This window comes from Suricata suricatta, chromosome 11 (genome assembly GCF_006229205.1).
Source record: "Suricata suricatta isolate VVHF042 chromosome 11, meerkat_22Aug2017_6uvM2_HiC, whole genome shotgun sequence".
Classification (NCBI taxonomy): domain Eukaryota; kingdom Metazoa; phylum Chordata; class Mammalia; order Carnivora; family Herpestidae; genus Suricata; species Suricata suricatta.
The window spans coordinates 49,972,340-49,989,145 of NC_043710.1; the positions used below are offsets into that span (position 1 = coordinate 49,972,340).

General features: G+C 40.8%; 2 protein-coding genes across 11 annotated transcripts in view; one reads left to right on the forward strand and one right to left on the reverse strand.

The window, feature by feature from the left end:
- The window catches only part of LOC115272188 (interferon-induced very large GTPase 1-like), a 30,030-nt gene extending 17,384 nt beyond the window's left edge, over positions 1-12,646 (forward strand). The window contains exon 4 of the mRNA XM_029915241.1: positions 3,785-12,646. Coding sequence (XP_029771101.1) covers positions 4,246-11,067 — 6,822 coding nt within the window. The 5' untranslated portion in view covers positions 3,785-4,245 and the 3' untranslated portion in view covers positions 11,068-12,646. The remainder of the gene's footprint in view (positions 1-3,784) is intronic.
- Positions 1-16,806, reverse strand: part of LOC115272189 (olfactory receptor 2D3-like) — a 184,094-nt gene that overhangs the window by 74,714 nt on the left and 92,574 nt on the right. The gene's annotated exons all lie outside the window — the stretch shown is intronic.

Here is a 16,806-nt window from a genome sequence, read left to right on the forward strand (position 1 = left end):
CATTTGTTCTCCTATTATGTACATGCTCTCTACTGCATTTTCTATCCCATTCATTAAGTTCCTCAGCTCTACTCTCTAGTCTGCTGAGGGTGTATCACCGGACCATCTCACCCACCATGCCAGGGAAGTGAAGCATGAGTGCATGTGTCAGGACCAGAAAGACAGTGAGCTATGTCTGGGAAGGGTAAAGCCAAAGGAAACTCTGGTAGAGGTCTGTAATGGTCCTGATGTGCAAATTGGTCATCTGACCTGTGTATAGGGGCAACAGACTAATTGAACCATCTAGTAGCTGGTTCTCTCCACAGTTTCCCTCAGGATAGCTGGCACTCACACACAAACCTACATGTTTTATCTAGTAAAGGGAATGATTAGAGGGATTCAACCAAAACTATTTCAACCTATTCTCAAACTTCAAATGGTTAAGAATCCTGCCTTGCTAGCATAAAGCCAGGAGTGGAATGTGAGTGACTAGTGGGCTACTTTTGGTAAGCAGAAGTAGTGCTGCAAGATGAATCAAATGCTGAGTTAAGGCACCCGATGTTGAGGTTCATTAGATCCCAGAAAAGATATTGGTTGATATAAACAGCAGGATGATGTCAATGGAAGTTGGAATCCACTAAGGAGTATGTAAATATCCACTTGCTGAATGACCTAGCCCTGGAAATGCTGGGAGTAATGGGCCCATACACAGCCATGGCTGGCATTTGGTGATGCATGCAAGAAGGATGGAAGCAAGTGGGTGGCTGGGAATATAGGTTCCCCCTGGGGCTGCCACAGCCACTATGCCACAATGAGTAGGACGGCCACTGTGATACAACTTAAAGCCCAGGGCATGACCCAATGTGGAGCTGCCACTGGTGCATATCTTGGTGACAGTAGTAAACATTCAAATGAGAACTTTGAGGGCTGATGGCACCTGCATGGGTCAGTTGGTTGAGCTTCTAGCTCTTGATCTCAGCTCAGGTTATGATCTCATAGTTCATGGGATCAAGCCCCATGTTGGGCTCTGAGCTGACAGTATGAAGTCTGCTTGCAATTCTCTCTCTCTGCCCCTTCCCCTCTCTCATGCATGCTTTCTCCCTCTCTTTCTTAATAAATAAATTTTTAAAAGCTTAAACAGGAGCTTTGAAGGCTGAAATAGAGAAAAGTTCCATGTGAAAACTAACTGAACATAGGTCACTTGGTCCTGAGTGATAGGAGAGCACCAGTCCGAAAGAACAGGCAATGGTCTCCATTGCCTTCAGCCAACCAAAAGGGAGTCAATTCCTATTTTTTTAAAAAATTCACTGAGAGGAGGATGAATGGCATAGTAGGAGGACCCTAGGCTTGTCTCATCCCAGAAATACAACTAGATAACTCTCAAATAATTCTAAATACCCAAGAAACCAATCTGAAGGCTGACAGAACACACTCCACACCTAAAGGGGAAGAAGAAGCCACATCAAAGAAGGCAGGAGTGTGGAGACATGGTTCAGGGCAGAAAAGGATCACAGGTGTTGCGGAGAGTAGGCAGCCATGGTTGTGAAGAAGGGTGAGAGAGGGCAGAGCACACAAGGGAACACAAAAGGAGATTTACCCAAAGCCATAGGCTGAGAAAATGATAGGGGCTGCTTTTTATAACCTCTTAAAACCAGCAGGTGGTAAAGCGTAGGATTTGAAAGGCCAGCAGGCTGGACTGGGATAGAACCCTCAGGGCACTGCCCTGCTCCTGGAGAGAGGCCAGGCAAACAACCTAGAGGAGATGGCCTGGAAACAGTGATCTGAAGAATTTTACATTGCTTTTGCATCTGAAGTAGAAGACACCTCCTTAAATCTTTACTAGTTCTCTTCAGTTAGGGTATTCTGTGTGTTGGTACTATTATAACCGCGGTTTTCTCTACTTATGTATGGATGCAACTGTGCCATTACTCTTGGTCTCTGTTGTGGCCAAATTCATAACCTTTTAGGTTTTGTTTGGTTCTTACAACTCAGCAGATTGGCTACTGAAAACTTCTCTTTTGTTTGCCAGAAGGTGGTGCTACGGCTCAAGTGTATGGCTTCTCTCTTCCTTACAAATCCTGATCAGTTTTGCTGATAGCACTCTTACAGACTAGCTCTCCCCACTTAACTCAGGAGCATGTATAGGGAGCCAGCCACAAAGCAGGGTTCAAGAGGAGTATTTGTTGATTTAGCACTAGGGGCATTGAGGGTGCCTGTGGACCTGGTGGGGAGGTCTTTGGGTGAGGTTCTCCCAGAGGCTCATGGGAGGACTTCCATCTGAATTCCTGAGTGTAATCAGTAGGACCATATCTTTCCCAATCTCTTCTCCCTTCTCCTAGTCCTTACTTGATATTCTGGGATGAATACTCTGAGATGGATTTCTCCAAACATGTCCCACACAATTGGGCGTAGATGGGCACTCACTCACCACTATGCTTTTTTCCCCACTGTAGAGGTCACTGCTGGACAGTTCCAGTCCATCAATGTCACCAAACTTGTACAGGAATCTCTCGTCAAGAGGGCTGGATTTCTGCAGACTATTTCATCTGTAGGTATCTGCCCAGGACAGCACACTCCAGGTTTTTTTCTGAGCATGGCCAAGGGACTGGGGTAGGTTTATTGGTTCTGCTGGTTGCATGACCCACACAGAGGTCTTCTGCATACTGCCAGATGCACAGGTGGATGAGACTACTCCCATGTCCCTTGGCATATGGTGCTAGATCCCACAACTCCCATTGAGGCACTTTTGTGCACAGATAGATGTCTAATAAGTTGTTTTAAAAGGGGGCCAAAAAAGAGGAACATCATTATGCTGACCTCTGCAAGTGAGTTTTAAAGGACAGGATAGTAAATAAATATTATAAAATGGCCTAAGAAGAAGTGACAGAAAGACAGGAAAGAAAACACTCAATACAGGTTTGATAGAAACTAAAAGAGGAAATATAATTGGTAGTACCACTCTTGCTTTTTGTTTGCTATTAAATAATTTTTTCTTTTTTTAATTTTTTTCTTTTTGTTTTCAAGTTTTTATTTAAATTCAATTTACTTAAGATACAGTGTAGTATTAGTTTCAGGTATAGAATTTAGTGATTCATCACTTACATACAACACCCAGTGCTCGTCACAGCAAGTGGCCTCTTTAATATCCATCACTCATTTAAGTCTTCCCCCTGCTCACCTCCCCTCAGTAACTGTCTGTTCTCTGTACTTAAGAGTCGACTTCTTGGTTTGCCCCTCTTATTTCCCCCATGTTCATGTGTTTTGTTTCTTAAATTCACATATGAATGAAATCATATGGTATTTGTCCTTCTCTAACTTATTTCGCTTAGCATAATACTCTAGCTCTATGCACATTGTTGCAAATGGCAAGATTCCTTCTTTTTTTTCTTTTTCTTTTTCTTTTTTCTGTGGCCACTCTTGGTTTTAAAACAAACATCAGGCTATCAAACTCATGCATATTTCCAAACTCCAACCCTCAGTTTAATGCTCTCCAAGCAATCATTGCTGTGTAATAGGGAATGCCAAAAGCCAGGCCTCAAGTTGCAACTCAACCTGGTAACTAAAAGACAATCTGTGTTGAGAATACACACAAAGATGTCTTGCCAAAAAAACACAACACACACACGCACACACACACACACAACAGAAGCAGCAGCAGCAGTGTTAATAAAATATATTTGTTGGAACAATGAAAGGAAGAAATGAGAAAGCCTTGAAGACCTGCATCTTTAGTACATTCACAGTTTTGGCTTTGTGACTTCTACGTTCATAACACAGGCTAACTGAGTGTCTTTTCTTCCCACAGCCGTGGCCACAGCGAAGTCCCCTTCTGCTCAGAGGCAAAAGAACACATGATCTCCAAGAGATGCTGACAGAGGAAGGACTGGCACTCGAGTACTGGTTGCCCACGTTGCAGGAACAGCTGGGTGTGACTTGTGCCCAGGCCTTACAACACCTAGAAGAAAAAGACCTCCAGAAGCTGAAATCTCAAGCATGACATTCCTGGGAGAAAAAAGCCCTGGAGAGACTTCTTAACACGTCACACTCAAATAGTCTTTCCAACTTACAGGAATCTCAGCTGGAAATGATAAAGAAAACAAAGAAGGAAGAAGGATGCGGAGCAGATACTGCAGGAGCTAAGAGACTTGCTGTCAGACGGGAGGCAGCAAGGGGAAGGATCAGTGAGGAAAAGAGGCAGAGCTGAGGCAGGCAATGGGGACCCCTGAAGAACACTGACCACTTCCTCAAAAGTCCCTCGAAGAGGTCATGGAAAACAAACAACTTAACCTCACAGAGGGAATATTATCTCACAGGAAGAACCTCCCAGATAAAGATCTGGTGAAATGGGCATCTGGAGGGTTGGCCCTGCAGGGAATTTACAAAACTAACAATGAAAGGGGTTTGATAGAGAAGAGAGAGGAGCTACTCAGTGTCCCAAAGAACTTCTCACTCTTTGGCCCTCAGCAGGGCACACGGATGGAAACAAGAGAATTTACATCTTCTCAAGCAGAATCCACATTTACCCAGACTATAGAGAAGCTGGGCTTCAGTGCAGCTGCCTCAGCCAAAGGTAAAGGTTGGGGATTTAGCCTGGAAGCAGGTGTAGATGACAGCAAACATTCAGAATCTAAGGAAACCCAACAATCACATTCTGAGCACCCTTATTTTTGCTCAACCAAGTTCATTTACATCCCACTGGCTTCCTGCCACTTTCCCACTGATCAGCTCCAGTTATCCAAGGCTGCTCTCCAGGAATTAAAATGCATTGAAGACCTTCTGGATCAGTCTGCAGGCCCAGACAGAGCCCCTTTGCTAAAGGCCAGGACCGAAGCTTTCTTCCACAGGTTTGGCTCTCATGCTAACCAGGGCCCTCTGCACTTGGGAGGAATCTACTGGTGGAAGGCCATATCAGAGGGTTTCCAAAGTGAGCAGCTGGCAGAAGTGAAACAGCAGTCAGCCAAGGCCCTGGACCTTTATATAAGTGGCAGCTACAGTAGCTTTGGAATTCAAGTTGCTACAGATGTGGCTAAGACAGATTCTCATTCAAAAGAAGACTCTGAGAACACAAGCTCCCAAAATCTCCAATCTAGAATCCAATTATCTGTGGCCCAGACAGGTGGCCCACCAGAAGCTAATGACCTCTGCCAGTGGAAGACTGGCCTAATTGCCAGTAATCAAACCTGGTGTGTCATTGACCGGGGAATTCAACTGGTGCCTGTCTGGGACATTATCCTCTCCAGCCATAGAAGTAATTTTAAAGATGCTCTTCAGGTAGCTATCTGCCTGAAAGACAGCTACACTGCTCTGACTGGCCTCACTACCCAGATACAGAATGGAGAAGAATTGCTAAGCATTGTGAAGAAGGCCAGGGTTTTCCTACAGGATATAAAATCATGGGAGGTATCTGACCCTGAAGAACAGCTTAAAAAACTTATAAGTTTCATGCAAATGTTGAGCCAAAAACTAAACAGTTATGACACTTGGATTAACATATGCCTCACAGATAGGGATCTGCAGAATTTTCTGGTAAACACTGTCAATTTTTGCAGAAGTTCTTCCATTTATGATACAAAATTTATTAAATCTCAGTTGCGCAGCCTTTTGGATCCTCACATCTATAGAGTGAAAAGCTTTCCTCAGGCTCATTCCATCGTCCAGTGGATCTTCTGGTCAGAGTCGGAGCTGGAGCATATCAAAATCTCCCAATTTTCTGAATTAATTAAAATCATAAGAAAAAACAAAAATGACTACCTGGAAGTTAAGGTTAAATCTGAGTCCCCGGAAATAGTGGAGGAAGCACAAAGAAAGGCCACTTATGAAGTCAGCCGGTCTCTCCGCTCCTTCTTGAATTACCTCCAAGAAACAGAGCAGCCAGACATACAGCTCTTGCTACTTACCATTGCAGCAGGTGCAGGTTATCACATAGCAAACAAGACCTTTCAGTTTCTCCTGGGGTGTGATGAGTTAGACTTCCTACTGCATGAAATGCAAACTGCCCAAGATAAATACCAGGCGCTCAAAAATATTTGCAGCTCCAGGGCTCAGGCATTCCTGGTGCTCACGGGTTTGACAGCCTCTGCTGAAGTTACAGCTGTTTCTCCAAAGGAGAAAACACAACGTTTGACATTTATAAGACGCTTCATGGGGCAATCATGGTCTAAAAAAGTTGAAGATGTCCTCACTAAACCTGGAGCAGAACATGATTGGGAAAAGCTAGAGACAGACTTGAGACTGCTCATTGATGGGAATTATGAAGTCACCAACCCTTCACTGCAAATGGATGAAGTGAGAAAACATTTGCAAAATATCTTCCATGAAAAGGAACCACCTCATGAACCACATGATAATGAAAACAACAAATGGGAGGCCACAGAAAATGGAGCCTTCTTAGAATTACTCCAGCGTCTAGGCCTAGAACACTACTACCCAAAGAGGATGAGCAGAGCTAACTTCCATCTGATCTACAAGACTTCTGTGTACAACACCCAGCCCAGCTCTGAACGAGAGCTTCCCTTCTACTTCCTACAGAAACTACTGATGTTGGATTGTGGGATGAGATATTTGGTCTTCAAAGATGATGGAAATGCAGAGAATCGAGTCTATCTAAATGTCTCGAAACAAAAAAATGTGGTTTTCAATCCATATGATGATTTTTTTGAAGACAATGATAGTCCCACTAATCTTTTAGCCACTGATTCCAGACCCCATATTCACCCTATGGATATTCAGATGGCACTTCTTCACTGTGCAGATGATTTTGCTAGACAATATATTCTGGCCAAACTCTCCATTTGTCAGTTTGCCCTCCCTCTCCTTATACCTAATCCTTGCAACTCTCAAATTGAATTCTCTCTCTGGTCTCTCAGTCAGATTAGGAGAAGCTGGCAGCAAGCAAGGAAAACAACAAAAGAGGCAAGCAACAATTATAAGAATCAGCAAATGTGTCATGTCTCTACCCCCATTGTATCCTTTATTAGGGTCGGAAATGGATTCTCTGCTTCCAAATCTCAGATTATGAACTGTATTCTCAGTAAACGTAAGCATGATATCTTTTTTCATCGACATTGCAGAGGGAGTAGCAAAGACTGTCTCTTGATGGGTGGTGTAGTGGAAATTGGCTGGTTCTGTCCTGGGGGTGAAGATGAGGACAGCTTTGACAACTGTTTGACCTTCGCCAACCTTCATGGAGATACCAAGGAACATGAAAAGCAACTCACCTTCCTGAAGGAGATCTCTTCTCTCATTGTAGTCCTCATGGCAACTTCTGATGACAATAAAGAAAGCCGAACAATTATCCGTGACCTGTGTGAGCTATCAAAACCTTTGATCTGTCTGCTTGATGACAAAGAAAAAACCACAGCCAATTATTCTGGCCAAAAAGTGAGAATTGGGATCCGGAACAGAAATGAGGCAGAATTAACAGACAACCTCAAAACTACAATCAGAGATTTGCTAGAGTTCTCTGACACTACTTTTAGCTTAGAGGACTGTGCCCAGATTGCTCGCAAGCAAGGATTCCTTATTGATGAAGACCAGAGAGACTGCAAGGAAGCCAAAGAAATGGCAGAGGTTCTCATGGCTCTATTAGGAGAAATGCAGATACCTCAGATAAAGGAAAACTTACTACCCCTTCAGGGAAATCTGTGGCATCTGTGGTGTAAAAAGGACAAAGAACTCTATCATCTGAGAGAAAAAGGAAATCGGAGCATTGAACAACACAAGTGTGAGATTGAGGAAGAGAAACGAAGAATAAGGCAGCAACAGTTGGCCAGAGCCTTTCCTCTCAATGTGTTAATGCAATCTGTCCTTGAAATTATCCTAAACCATTCAGAAACTCATACAAAACTCTACTTCTTACAATGGCTGAGTGTGTCTTTGGACAACCTGACTGCAGGACACTTGGAAGAACTGAATGAAAGAAAAAAGGCTTTGTGGTCACAGGTACAAGCAGAAAAGAAAAAAGCAACAAAGAACACCAACCTGAAACACTGGCAAAATGAGATAGAAGCGATTTCTACAGAGATTAGTGACTGCACCTTGGGAATTGAACAAGTTCTCAGAGAAATAGGCCAGATTTATGAAGTTCTGGAAGAAACTTCCTCCCCAAAAGATAAACTTTTCCTCTCCCTGCCCCAGATTGTTGCAGATCTAATGATATCTGGTCTTCCCATTGAGCTGATGGATGGGGATGCTTCATATGTGCCGCTCAAGTGGGTAGCAGCTATTTTTGACAAGGTTTCTGAGAAACTTGGAGACAAACGGCTGTTTGTTCTCTCTATCCTTGGCCTGCAGAGCTCAGGGAAGTCCACCCTGCTGAATGCCCTTTTTGGGCTGCAGTTCACTGTCAGTGCTGGGAGGTGCACCCGGGGGGCCTACATGCAGCTCCTGAAGGTGGAGGAGACATTCACAGAGGAACTTGGCTTTGATTTTGTGCTCGTTGTGGACACAGAAGGGCTTCGCGCCCCCGAACTCAGCAGCAAATCCCAGAATTGGGACAATGAGTTGGCAACCTTTGTTATTGGACTTGGAAACTTGACTCTGATTAATATTTTTGGGGAAAATCCATCAGAAATGCAAGATATTCTACAAATAGTTGTCCAAGCCTTTCTGAGGATGAAACAAGTAAAAATCTCCCCAAGCTGCCTTTTTGTCCATCAGAATGTGGGGGAAGTTACAGCTAAAGACCAAACAATGGAAGGACGAAGGCGGCTAGAGCAGAGATTAGATGAAATGGCAGAAAAAGCAGCTGAACAAGAACAGTACTCAGATGTGACCCGCTTTAGTGATGTCATAAAGTTTGATGTCAATACTGATGTCTACTACTTTGCTCACCTCTGGGATGGCAATCCTCCAATGGCCCCTCCCAATCCTCACTACAGCCACAATGTCCAGGAGCTGAAAAGTAGAATTCTTCTGACAGCCAAACAGGAATCTAGGGGAGGCATCATGAAGATATCAGATGTAAAATTCCGAGTCCAAGATTTGTGGAGAGCCCTAGTGAACGAGAACTTTATTTTCAGTTTCAGGAACACCAGAGAAGTCATGGCCATGAGCAAATTGGAAACAATGTATAACCACTGGACCTGGGAGCTGAGGAGTCATGTGCTCGGCTTGCAGAACCAGCTAATCAACCAGATTCAGAATGGAAAAATCCAGACATTCAGAATAAGCACATTTCAGGCTCCAGTCATAGAAAAATATGAAGCCATCAAACAAGAACTTGAAAAATACTTTAATGAAGATCCAGATAGTGAAATACTGGTTCAGTGGAAAGCAAATTTTGAAAGTAAGCTAACAATGCTTAAAGAGGCACTTATTTCAGAAAGCCAAAAAAAAGCTGATGAACTTATTAGTTTAAAGAAAAGTCAAGAAAAACTGGACAACAAGATGGCAGCTTATGAAAAGGAATTGTTAGAAAAAAGCCGAACCTTGGCTTTAACTGTAAAAGGCACAGAATTGAGTGAGGAAGAGCTACATGAGAAGTTCTATCAACTCTGGGAAAAATGGGTCTGTGGTGTGTCCTCAACTCTCCCTCCAGCTACAGAGCCTAACATTGATGTGGATGCTGAAAACATCCTTTTGGAATATTTCAAAAAGGAGAGAAATATTGTAGACACACTGAAGAAAAATTCTGGAGAAAAGTTTCAAATCAAATATGACAAACATGTCAAAATAATCACGAATTATTACATAGGTAGAAGGTCATTAGAGGTCTGTGATAAAATGTCCATACAGGGGACTACTGACTGCATTACTTCACAATATGATGAAACTATTAAGGAAATTTGGACACAAAAGTGTGATTACAATCCATCTTATTTCCATGAAATCCTGAAAATAATAGATGAGGAAGTGAAATCTGCACCAACTGAGGGAAGATACACATTTACAAATAAATATGAAATTGATTTATCTTTGTGTTTATTCCAAAAAGCATCAGAGAATTTTAAGGAGATGCACAGAGCATTCAAGAGAGCAAATGATCCAGTAAACTATCTGGAAAGTAAGAAAGAGGATTTCTTCATGAGTTTCAAGATATCTTGTCAAGGAGCAACTTCCGTCAAAACATTTGTTGATTTTCTGTGGCACAAACTCACTCCTGCTGTCTCTACCACCATATGGGAAAAAATGGCCCCTAAAATTGCTGGAGACATGTGCGCTACCTGCCCCGCATTCAATGGAAACAGGTCTAACCTGGAGAAACACATTCTCATCTCTCTGGCAGAAGAAGAAAATTTTGATAATTACTGGGGTTACCTTCATAATTCAAAATTATTTTTTAGGAATTACATTGAAAAACATATTGAAACATATTGTTCAGATAAAGGAAGAGAAAAAATAAAGTTGTTTTTAAAAACAACTGTAGATGATATGAAGAATGCCATCCTCTCAGCTATTCATGAATCCACAGTAATTGCTAAAGATAAAAGCAGCACTGTGTCTGGGTGGTTGGATGTGTTCTGTGATCGCCTGGGGAGTAATATGATCTTCCCAAGAAAAGACTTGATAAGCATTGAACACCAAGAAATAAAAGATATTGAGTTTCTCAAAGAAGCTATGAGTGAAGTTTTGGATCCCACAATGAAGAGATTAGAAGAGAAATATTTGAATATGTCTGTAGAAGAAATGGTTCCGGAAATTCGGAAAATGCTCTCTGAACATCTCTCTGGCTGCTGGAAACAGTGTCCCTGCTGTAAAACTACTTGTACAAACACAATCCATACACATGAAGGAGACCACAGTGCTCCCTTCCACCGTCCTTTCGCTCTGTGTGGAGGGTCTTTTTACCAAACAGACAACTTCGCCATTGATTGCTGTACTAATTTGGTGGCAAGTGATCGTCATTTGCGTTTGGGGGATGGCCGGACTATCCCATTTAAGAACTATCGAGAGGCAGGAGGGGAGTATGCCACGTGGAGTATCACCCCAGACTCATCTACCCAGCCCTACTGGAAATGGTTTGTCTCTCACTTCAGATCAAAGCTAGAAGAAAACTATCAGAAAAAATTTATAAATAAAGGTGAAATTCCTGATGCATGGGCCAAAATCAAAAAGCAAGATGTGCTCAATGACTTGAGAAAACAGTAAAACTCAATAAACCCCAGTACTTAGACAATCCTAGAATATCTCCTCACAGTAAGAATCCTCCTTATTTCCTTTTTATCAAATGAAAAATCTAAAAACCAATCAATTAACATTTCAAGAGTTGAAGATTTCTTGTGAAAAGACTTCATTTTTCATTGCCTCAATTTCTGCAGGTTCAAAAACATATTACCAAAATACATGACATATGATAAAATCAAACAAAATCCATTTAAAATATCTACCACACATTTTAAACTGTTATTCAAAATGTCTTTATTTTGAAGTATATAATGTTATATAAAGTCTCAGAGAAAGTCATTTTCATAGAAGGAAAAGAAAATCATTGCAGACTGCTACAATTTTACAAATCTCTATAGTATAAATATATGCATATTTCATACAATATACAGTTCTTTACTAGAAACTACCAATAGCCTTTTTTACTTTAATCCTCTGAAATTGTGAGAAAAAGTTACTAATCCTCAAATGGAAAAATATTCATGGTAAGTTCCTGATCCCCAAGCATAGCAATAATTAGGCATATTCTGTTCTGGAGAGGAATAAAACAGAAACTTCCCAAGAGCTTAGGTATTTAAAGCCTGGTACTATATACAAGTCTGAGATAAACTGGCTTCTGGAACATAATTTATGACCAGCCAAAAAGGGTCATTTTAATTGAATCTGTGGACAAGATCAAATCTGATTAAGCCACTCATAAGTTTAAAAAACATCCTTCAAGAATAAAATATTTAAAAAACTATATAATTTTATAGGTTCTACTATTTCAATAATAAGTTCTTTATATACATTCAAGTATAAGGAAATATTTATCTCCACATTAGGTGATAAGTAACTTTTCAGACTGTTTAAGTCATAGGGTCATGATCAGAATAAAAATGACAAACTCTGCAGCCAATCAAGGACCTGAGAGGGGAAAGAAATAGCCATTCTACAAACCTACACCTTCTAAAACAATGACTTACACTAGGTTCTCAAAGCTGATAATCTAAAGGAATCCTGATACAAAGAAGATTTATGTTGGACATAAGGCCATCCACTGGCTTCCAGTTAAGACATACTATCTACCCAACCACAGCCAGTGAAAACAAACAGCACAGGGAACCATAGTCAAAGGACTGGAATCTTCAAACTGAAGAGATAGGAGTGATGACTGCTGTCTTATTCCTTGAAAAGTTTTCCAGAATACTATCATTTTCAGGTTAAATGACCCATTTCTCCAAAAGAAATCCTGGAACAGAAAAATTATAAACGATAAAGGAAACAGGTATTCTTGAACAATACAATTTTTTTTTGTTCTTTGGAAAATAAACTCAGTAAGAGTTGGAAGGACTTACTAATATGATTAAGTTGAAATGGTGATGGGAAGAGAGTCCCTGCATGGAACCTGTCTCTCAAATCACTGCATCCTTGAAAATTGCAATGTTCATTTGACATTTGCTGAATGCTTTTTGTATTTGTTTAATGAATCCAAAATAACCTTTAAGAAGTATTATATATCATATATTAATTTTGATTTTCAAGCCAAAATTGTGTATAAATAAAAAAGATCTTTGACAAATTGCTCAGGCACTTAAGCAGTATGATTATTTAATGAGATTCAGAGACTATGCTGAAAAGATTCTGAATAATCTGGCAAGAAGTAAACTGGGATAGAGAAAAGACAACTATATAGGAATGGAGTTTTCTGTGATAGTAATGGGGAGTGTAAAACTGCCATTAAGTTGGAGTCAGGATTAAAGAGATTACAGCATCAGTAGGTTGGGGTCACAGAGGGAGGAGTCTTCAGGGACTGTGGAATAGGGAGGAAGGAATCAGTAGGGATGAGAATCACATGATCATCAAAAGTGGAAGACACTGGACCCAGGTGTAGGTCACAGGATTGGAAGTGGCCAGAGTTGTAACGAAAAAGAATGAAATCTTGCCATCTGCAACAACGTGGATGGAACTAGAGTGATGATGCTGAACAAAATTAGTCAATCAGAGAAAGACAAATATCATATGACTGCACTCATATGTAGATTTAAGATACAAAACAGATGAACATAAGGGAAGGGAAGCAAAAATAATATAAGAGCAGTGAGGGAGACAAAACATAAGAGACTCTTAAATATAGAGAACAAACTGAGGGTTGCTGGAGGGGTGGGGGGGGAATGGGCTAAATGGGCAAGGGTCATAAAGGAAGACACTTTTGGGGATGGGCACTGGGTTTTATATATAGGGAATGAATCCCTGATTCTACTTCTGAAATCGTTATTGCACTATATGGTATAACTAACATGGATATATATATTTTTTAAAAAGTGGCTAGAGTTATAAAATCAGTATAGGTTAAGAGTCACATGGTCATTAGAATGAGTCTCTCAGAGTCACTGAAAGTGGGAACATGGAAACAAAGGAATTCAGGGTCACCACATCAATAGATTTAGGGAATTTCCAGAATCACTTAAGCAAGAGATCCAAGTGTTAATGGGAAAGACAGAGTCACAAGGCCTGTAGGGATGGGGCTAGGAGAGTGACATATACTAAGGCAAGATTAAATCACATGAATAAGATGTGAACTATTTAAATAGAGATAGAAAATAGGTATTAAGAAATTCTAAAGTAGGTTTTTCTTTCAGAGACAGAGGATAGAAACTTAAAATAAAGACTAGGGGATGGGGTGTATGATGGACTCCATGTTTGTGTCCCCTACAAAATGTATATGTTGAAGCCATAACCCACCATGTGACTTAGAAAGGGGACCGAGGGAAATTATTAGAGTAAGAAGACTTAGTGAGAGCAAGACCCTCATGATGGGATTAGTGCCCTTAGAAGAAGAGACCCCAGAGAGATCTCTCCCCAGGCCATGAACCAAGGAAAGGCTATGTGAGCTCACAGTGAGAAGGCAGCCATCTGCAAGCCAGGAAGATTCCTCACCAGAAATCTAACTGGCTAACACCCTGATCTTAGATGCTCCAAAACTGAGAACTAAATTTCTGTTTTCTAAGATACATAGTCTTTAATTATTTTGTTTTAGCAGCCCAAACTAAGACAGTGTGTGTCTAAAAATTCACCCCCTAAAGTTCTGGTGGGCTCGTCCCTTGGACTATAAGAAAAGGCATGTGAATCATACCATTTTTATTTCTCCCCTTCCCTCAAAATAGTAATTCCCTTGAATCATTCTATCCCTTTAGTAAGGTCTGGGAATGTGTGGTGCGTGAGTGAACAAGGAAGGGAGGAGAGTGTGCATCTTACCACTGATACTACCATGAGAAATACTGACACTGCTGCCGTTGTAGTAGTGGCACCTGTGAGGCCCTGGGCATGTTACTTAAACCTCTCTGTACTCAAGTGCCCTCTCTGTTAAGTAGTACATTTCTCATGCAGTTGTAGAGAGAAACAAGTGACTGCTATATAAAAAGCATTTGGGACAATGCCAGAGTAAGTATCATATATGTGTAAGTAATTATTCTGTTATACTCCCTCTCTCAGGTTCCTTCTTCCTTTGCTTTTAAGTAACATTTTATTAGAATCACATTGACAGGTTAAGATAGCCTCACTTAAGGTTCATTGGCAGGAATATTTAACAAGGACTCCTTGGGAAACCATAATTAGAACATAGTAAGTTCTCAATAAATGTGATTATAACATAGCTCAAAATGCATCTCAAGATATCAATGTCCTTTGATACTTTATGAGTAGTTACAATGATTTCAATTACTAACCAACCCTTAAAAACTTAGAGGAGTCACTGCCACAATTCTCTAGCAGGGTGAAAATAATATGTGTTAGGTTCCTCAGAAGCAGGCCTAAGACAGATTGACATAAAAGCGATTAATTACAAGTTATCCCAGAAAAAATGAATAAGGGGAAGCAATAAGGGAAAGGTAATTTAAGGTGAGGGAATAAATTAGTAGGTTTAAGTCAAGTTTTGAGAGGTAGGGAGTATAAGCTTGCAGTTGTAGTTAAGAACACAAACTCAGAAGTTAGATTGCTCTTTTTTACATAGAGCCTCTACATTTCTTAGCTGTGTGACCTTGAATGAGTTCCTGAACCTGTCTCTGCTTTCTTTTCTTTTTTTAAAAATTTTTAATGTATATTTATTTTTGAGAGACAGAGGATCCAGAGTGTAAGCAGGGGAGGGGCAGGGAGAGAGAGGGAGACACAGAATCCAAAGCAGCCTCCAGGCTCTGAGCTGTCAGCACAGACCAGATGCAAGGCTCGAACTCACAGACTACGAGATCCTGACCTGAACCAAAGTCAGTACTCAATCGACTGAGCCACCCAGGCACCCCTGCTTTTTATTTTCTTCATCTATAAAATGGTGCCAGCTCAGAGATGTGTGAGGGTTACTTGGGATAACACATATGCCTGGCACAGAGTATATGCTCCAGTAATGTTAGGTGGCGGTATAAGAAGCAGCAGGAGCAGCAAAAGTCATGTTAACAGAATTACAGTAATTATTAACATTATTATTATCATTGCTATTATACTAAAGTAGTTACACCTGAACCCTGTTCTGAACTCTTAAGTTTCTGAAAAAAGAAGGTCCATGTCTTCCTCATTTCCATATGCTCAGTATCTAGAATGGTACTTACCACAAGTGTAGGTGATAAATAATGACTCAACTATAATGGGCAAGTTTTCTAGATACTGGAGGTGAAGGTGATGACAGATGAAAGGAAAAGAAAGAAATCAAAGATGGTTCTAATCCAAACCGTGATAGCGTAGCTAAATTAACTAAATAAAGGTCACCAATGGCCTCTACTTTGCTAAATCCATTTTGTTTTTACTCTCAATAATCTTACTTAATCTACCAACATCATTTTATCACTCTCCTTCCTGAAACTTCTTCACTTGGATTTGAGAATACTGCACCCTTGCTTTTCCTCCTCCTGTCACTCTGCTTTGCTGGCCCTTCCTCTTCCTCTTAGAACTCTCAATGCTAGCATACTCCAAGGGCTCAATCTTTGGTCTTCCTTCTATATCTAGATTCTGTCTTCCTCTTAATGTGTCAACTGTCCCCAAGGCAATAAATACCACTCATACATTGATGACTCCTAATATATATGTCTCACGTATACCACTTTCCAAATGTGAAATACTTGCCTACTCAACACCCATACTTGGATGTCTTAAAGACATCTCAAGTTTAACAGTTAATGTTCAAAACTGGATTTGAAATCTCCCCTCACTTGAAACCTGCTCAACACACAGCCTTCCTCATCTCATTTAAAGGGAAATCCATTGTGTTGAACCCCTCAGGCCAAAAACTACTCCAAAGCATCCATAATTCATCTCACCCCTCTCATTCACTGGTAAATCCTATGGAATCTACTTTCAAAATGTATCCAAATCTAACCATATTACACCACTCTACTGTGAGCACTGAGGTTCAACAGCAACAGATTCCCACATCTTATAGCCTATTCTCAAAAAGTCAGTCAGAAAGCTTTCTTAAGAATTTATGCTAGATCATTTCAATCTTTTGCTCAAAACCCTGAAATAGCTCCATTTCTCAGTGTGAAAATCAAAGTCACAAGAGTCATCAACGCCCCTACGTACTGTTCTGATCTACTCTGCTACTTCTAACCCCCTTAGTCATTCACTCCAACCATACTACTTGCTATTACTCAAACATTCATTGTTGTCCCTGCCTTAGGGCCTTGGCTGTAGGTCTTACCTATGCCTGGAGGAATATTCTTCCCCCAGATATCCACTATGAAAATTCCCTTTTAGGGG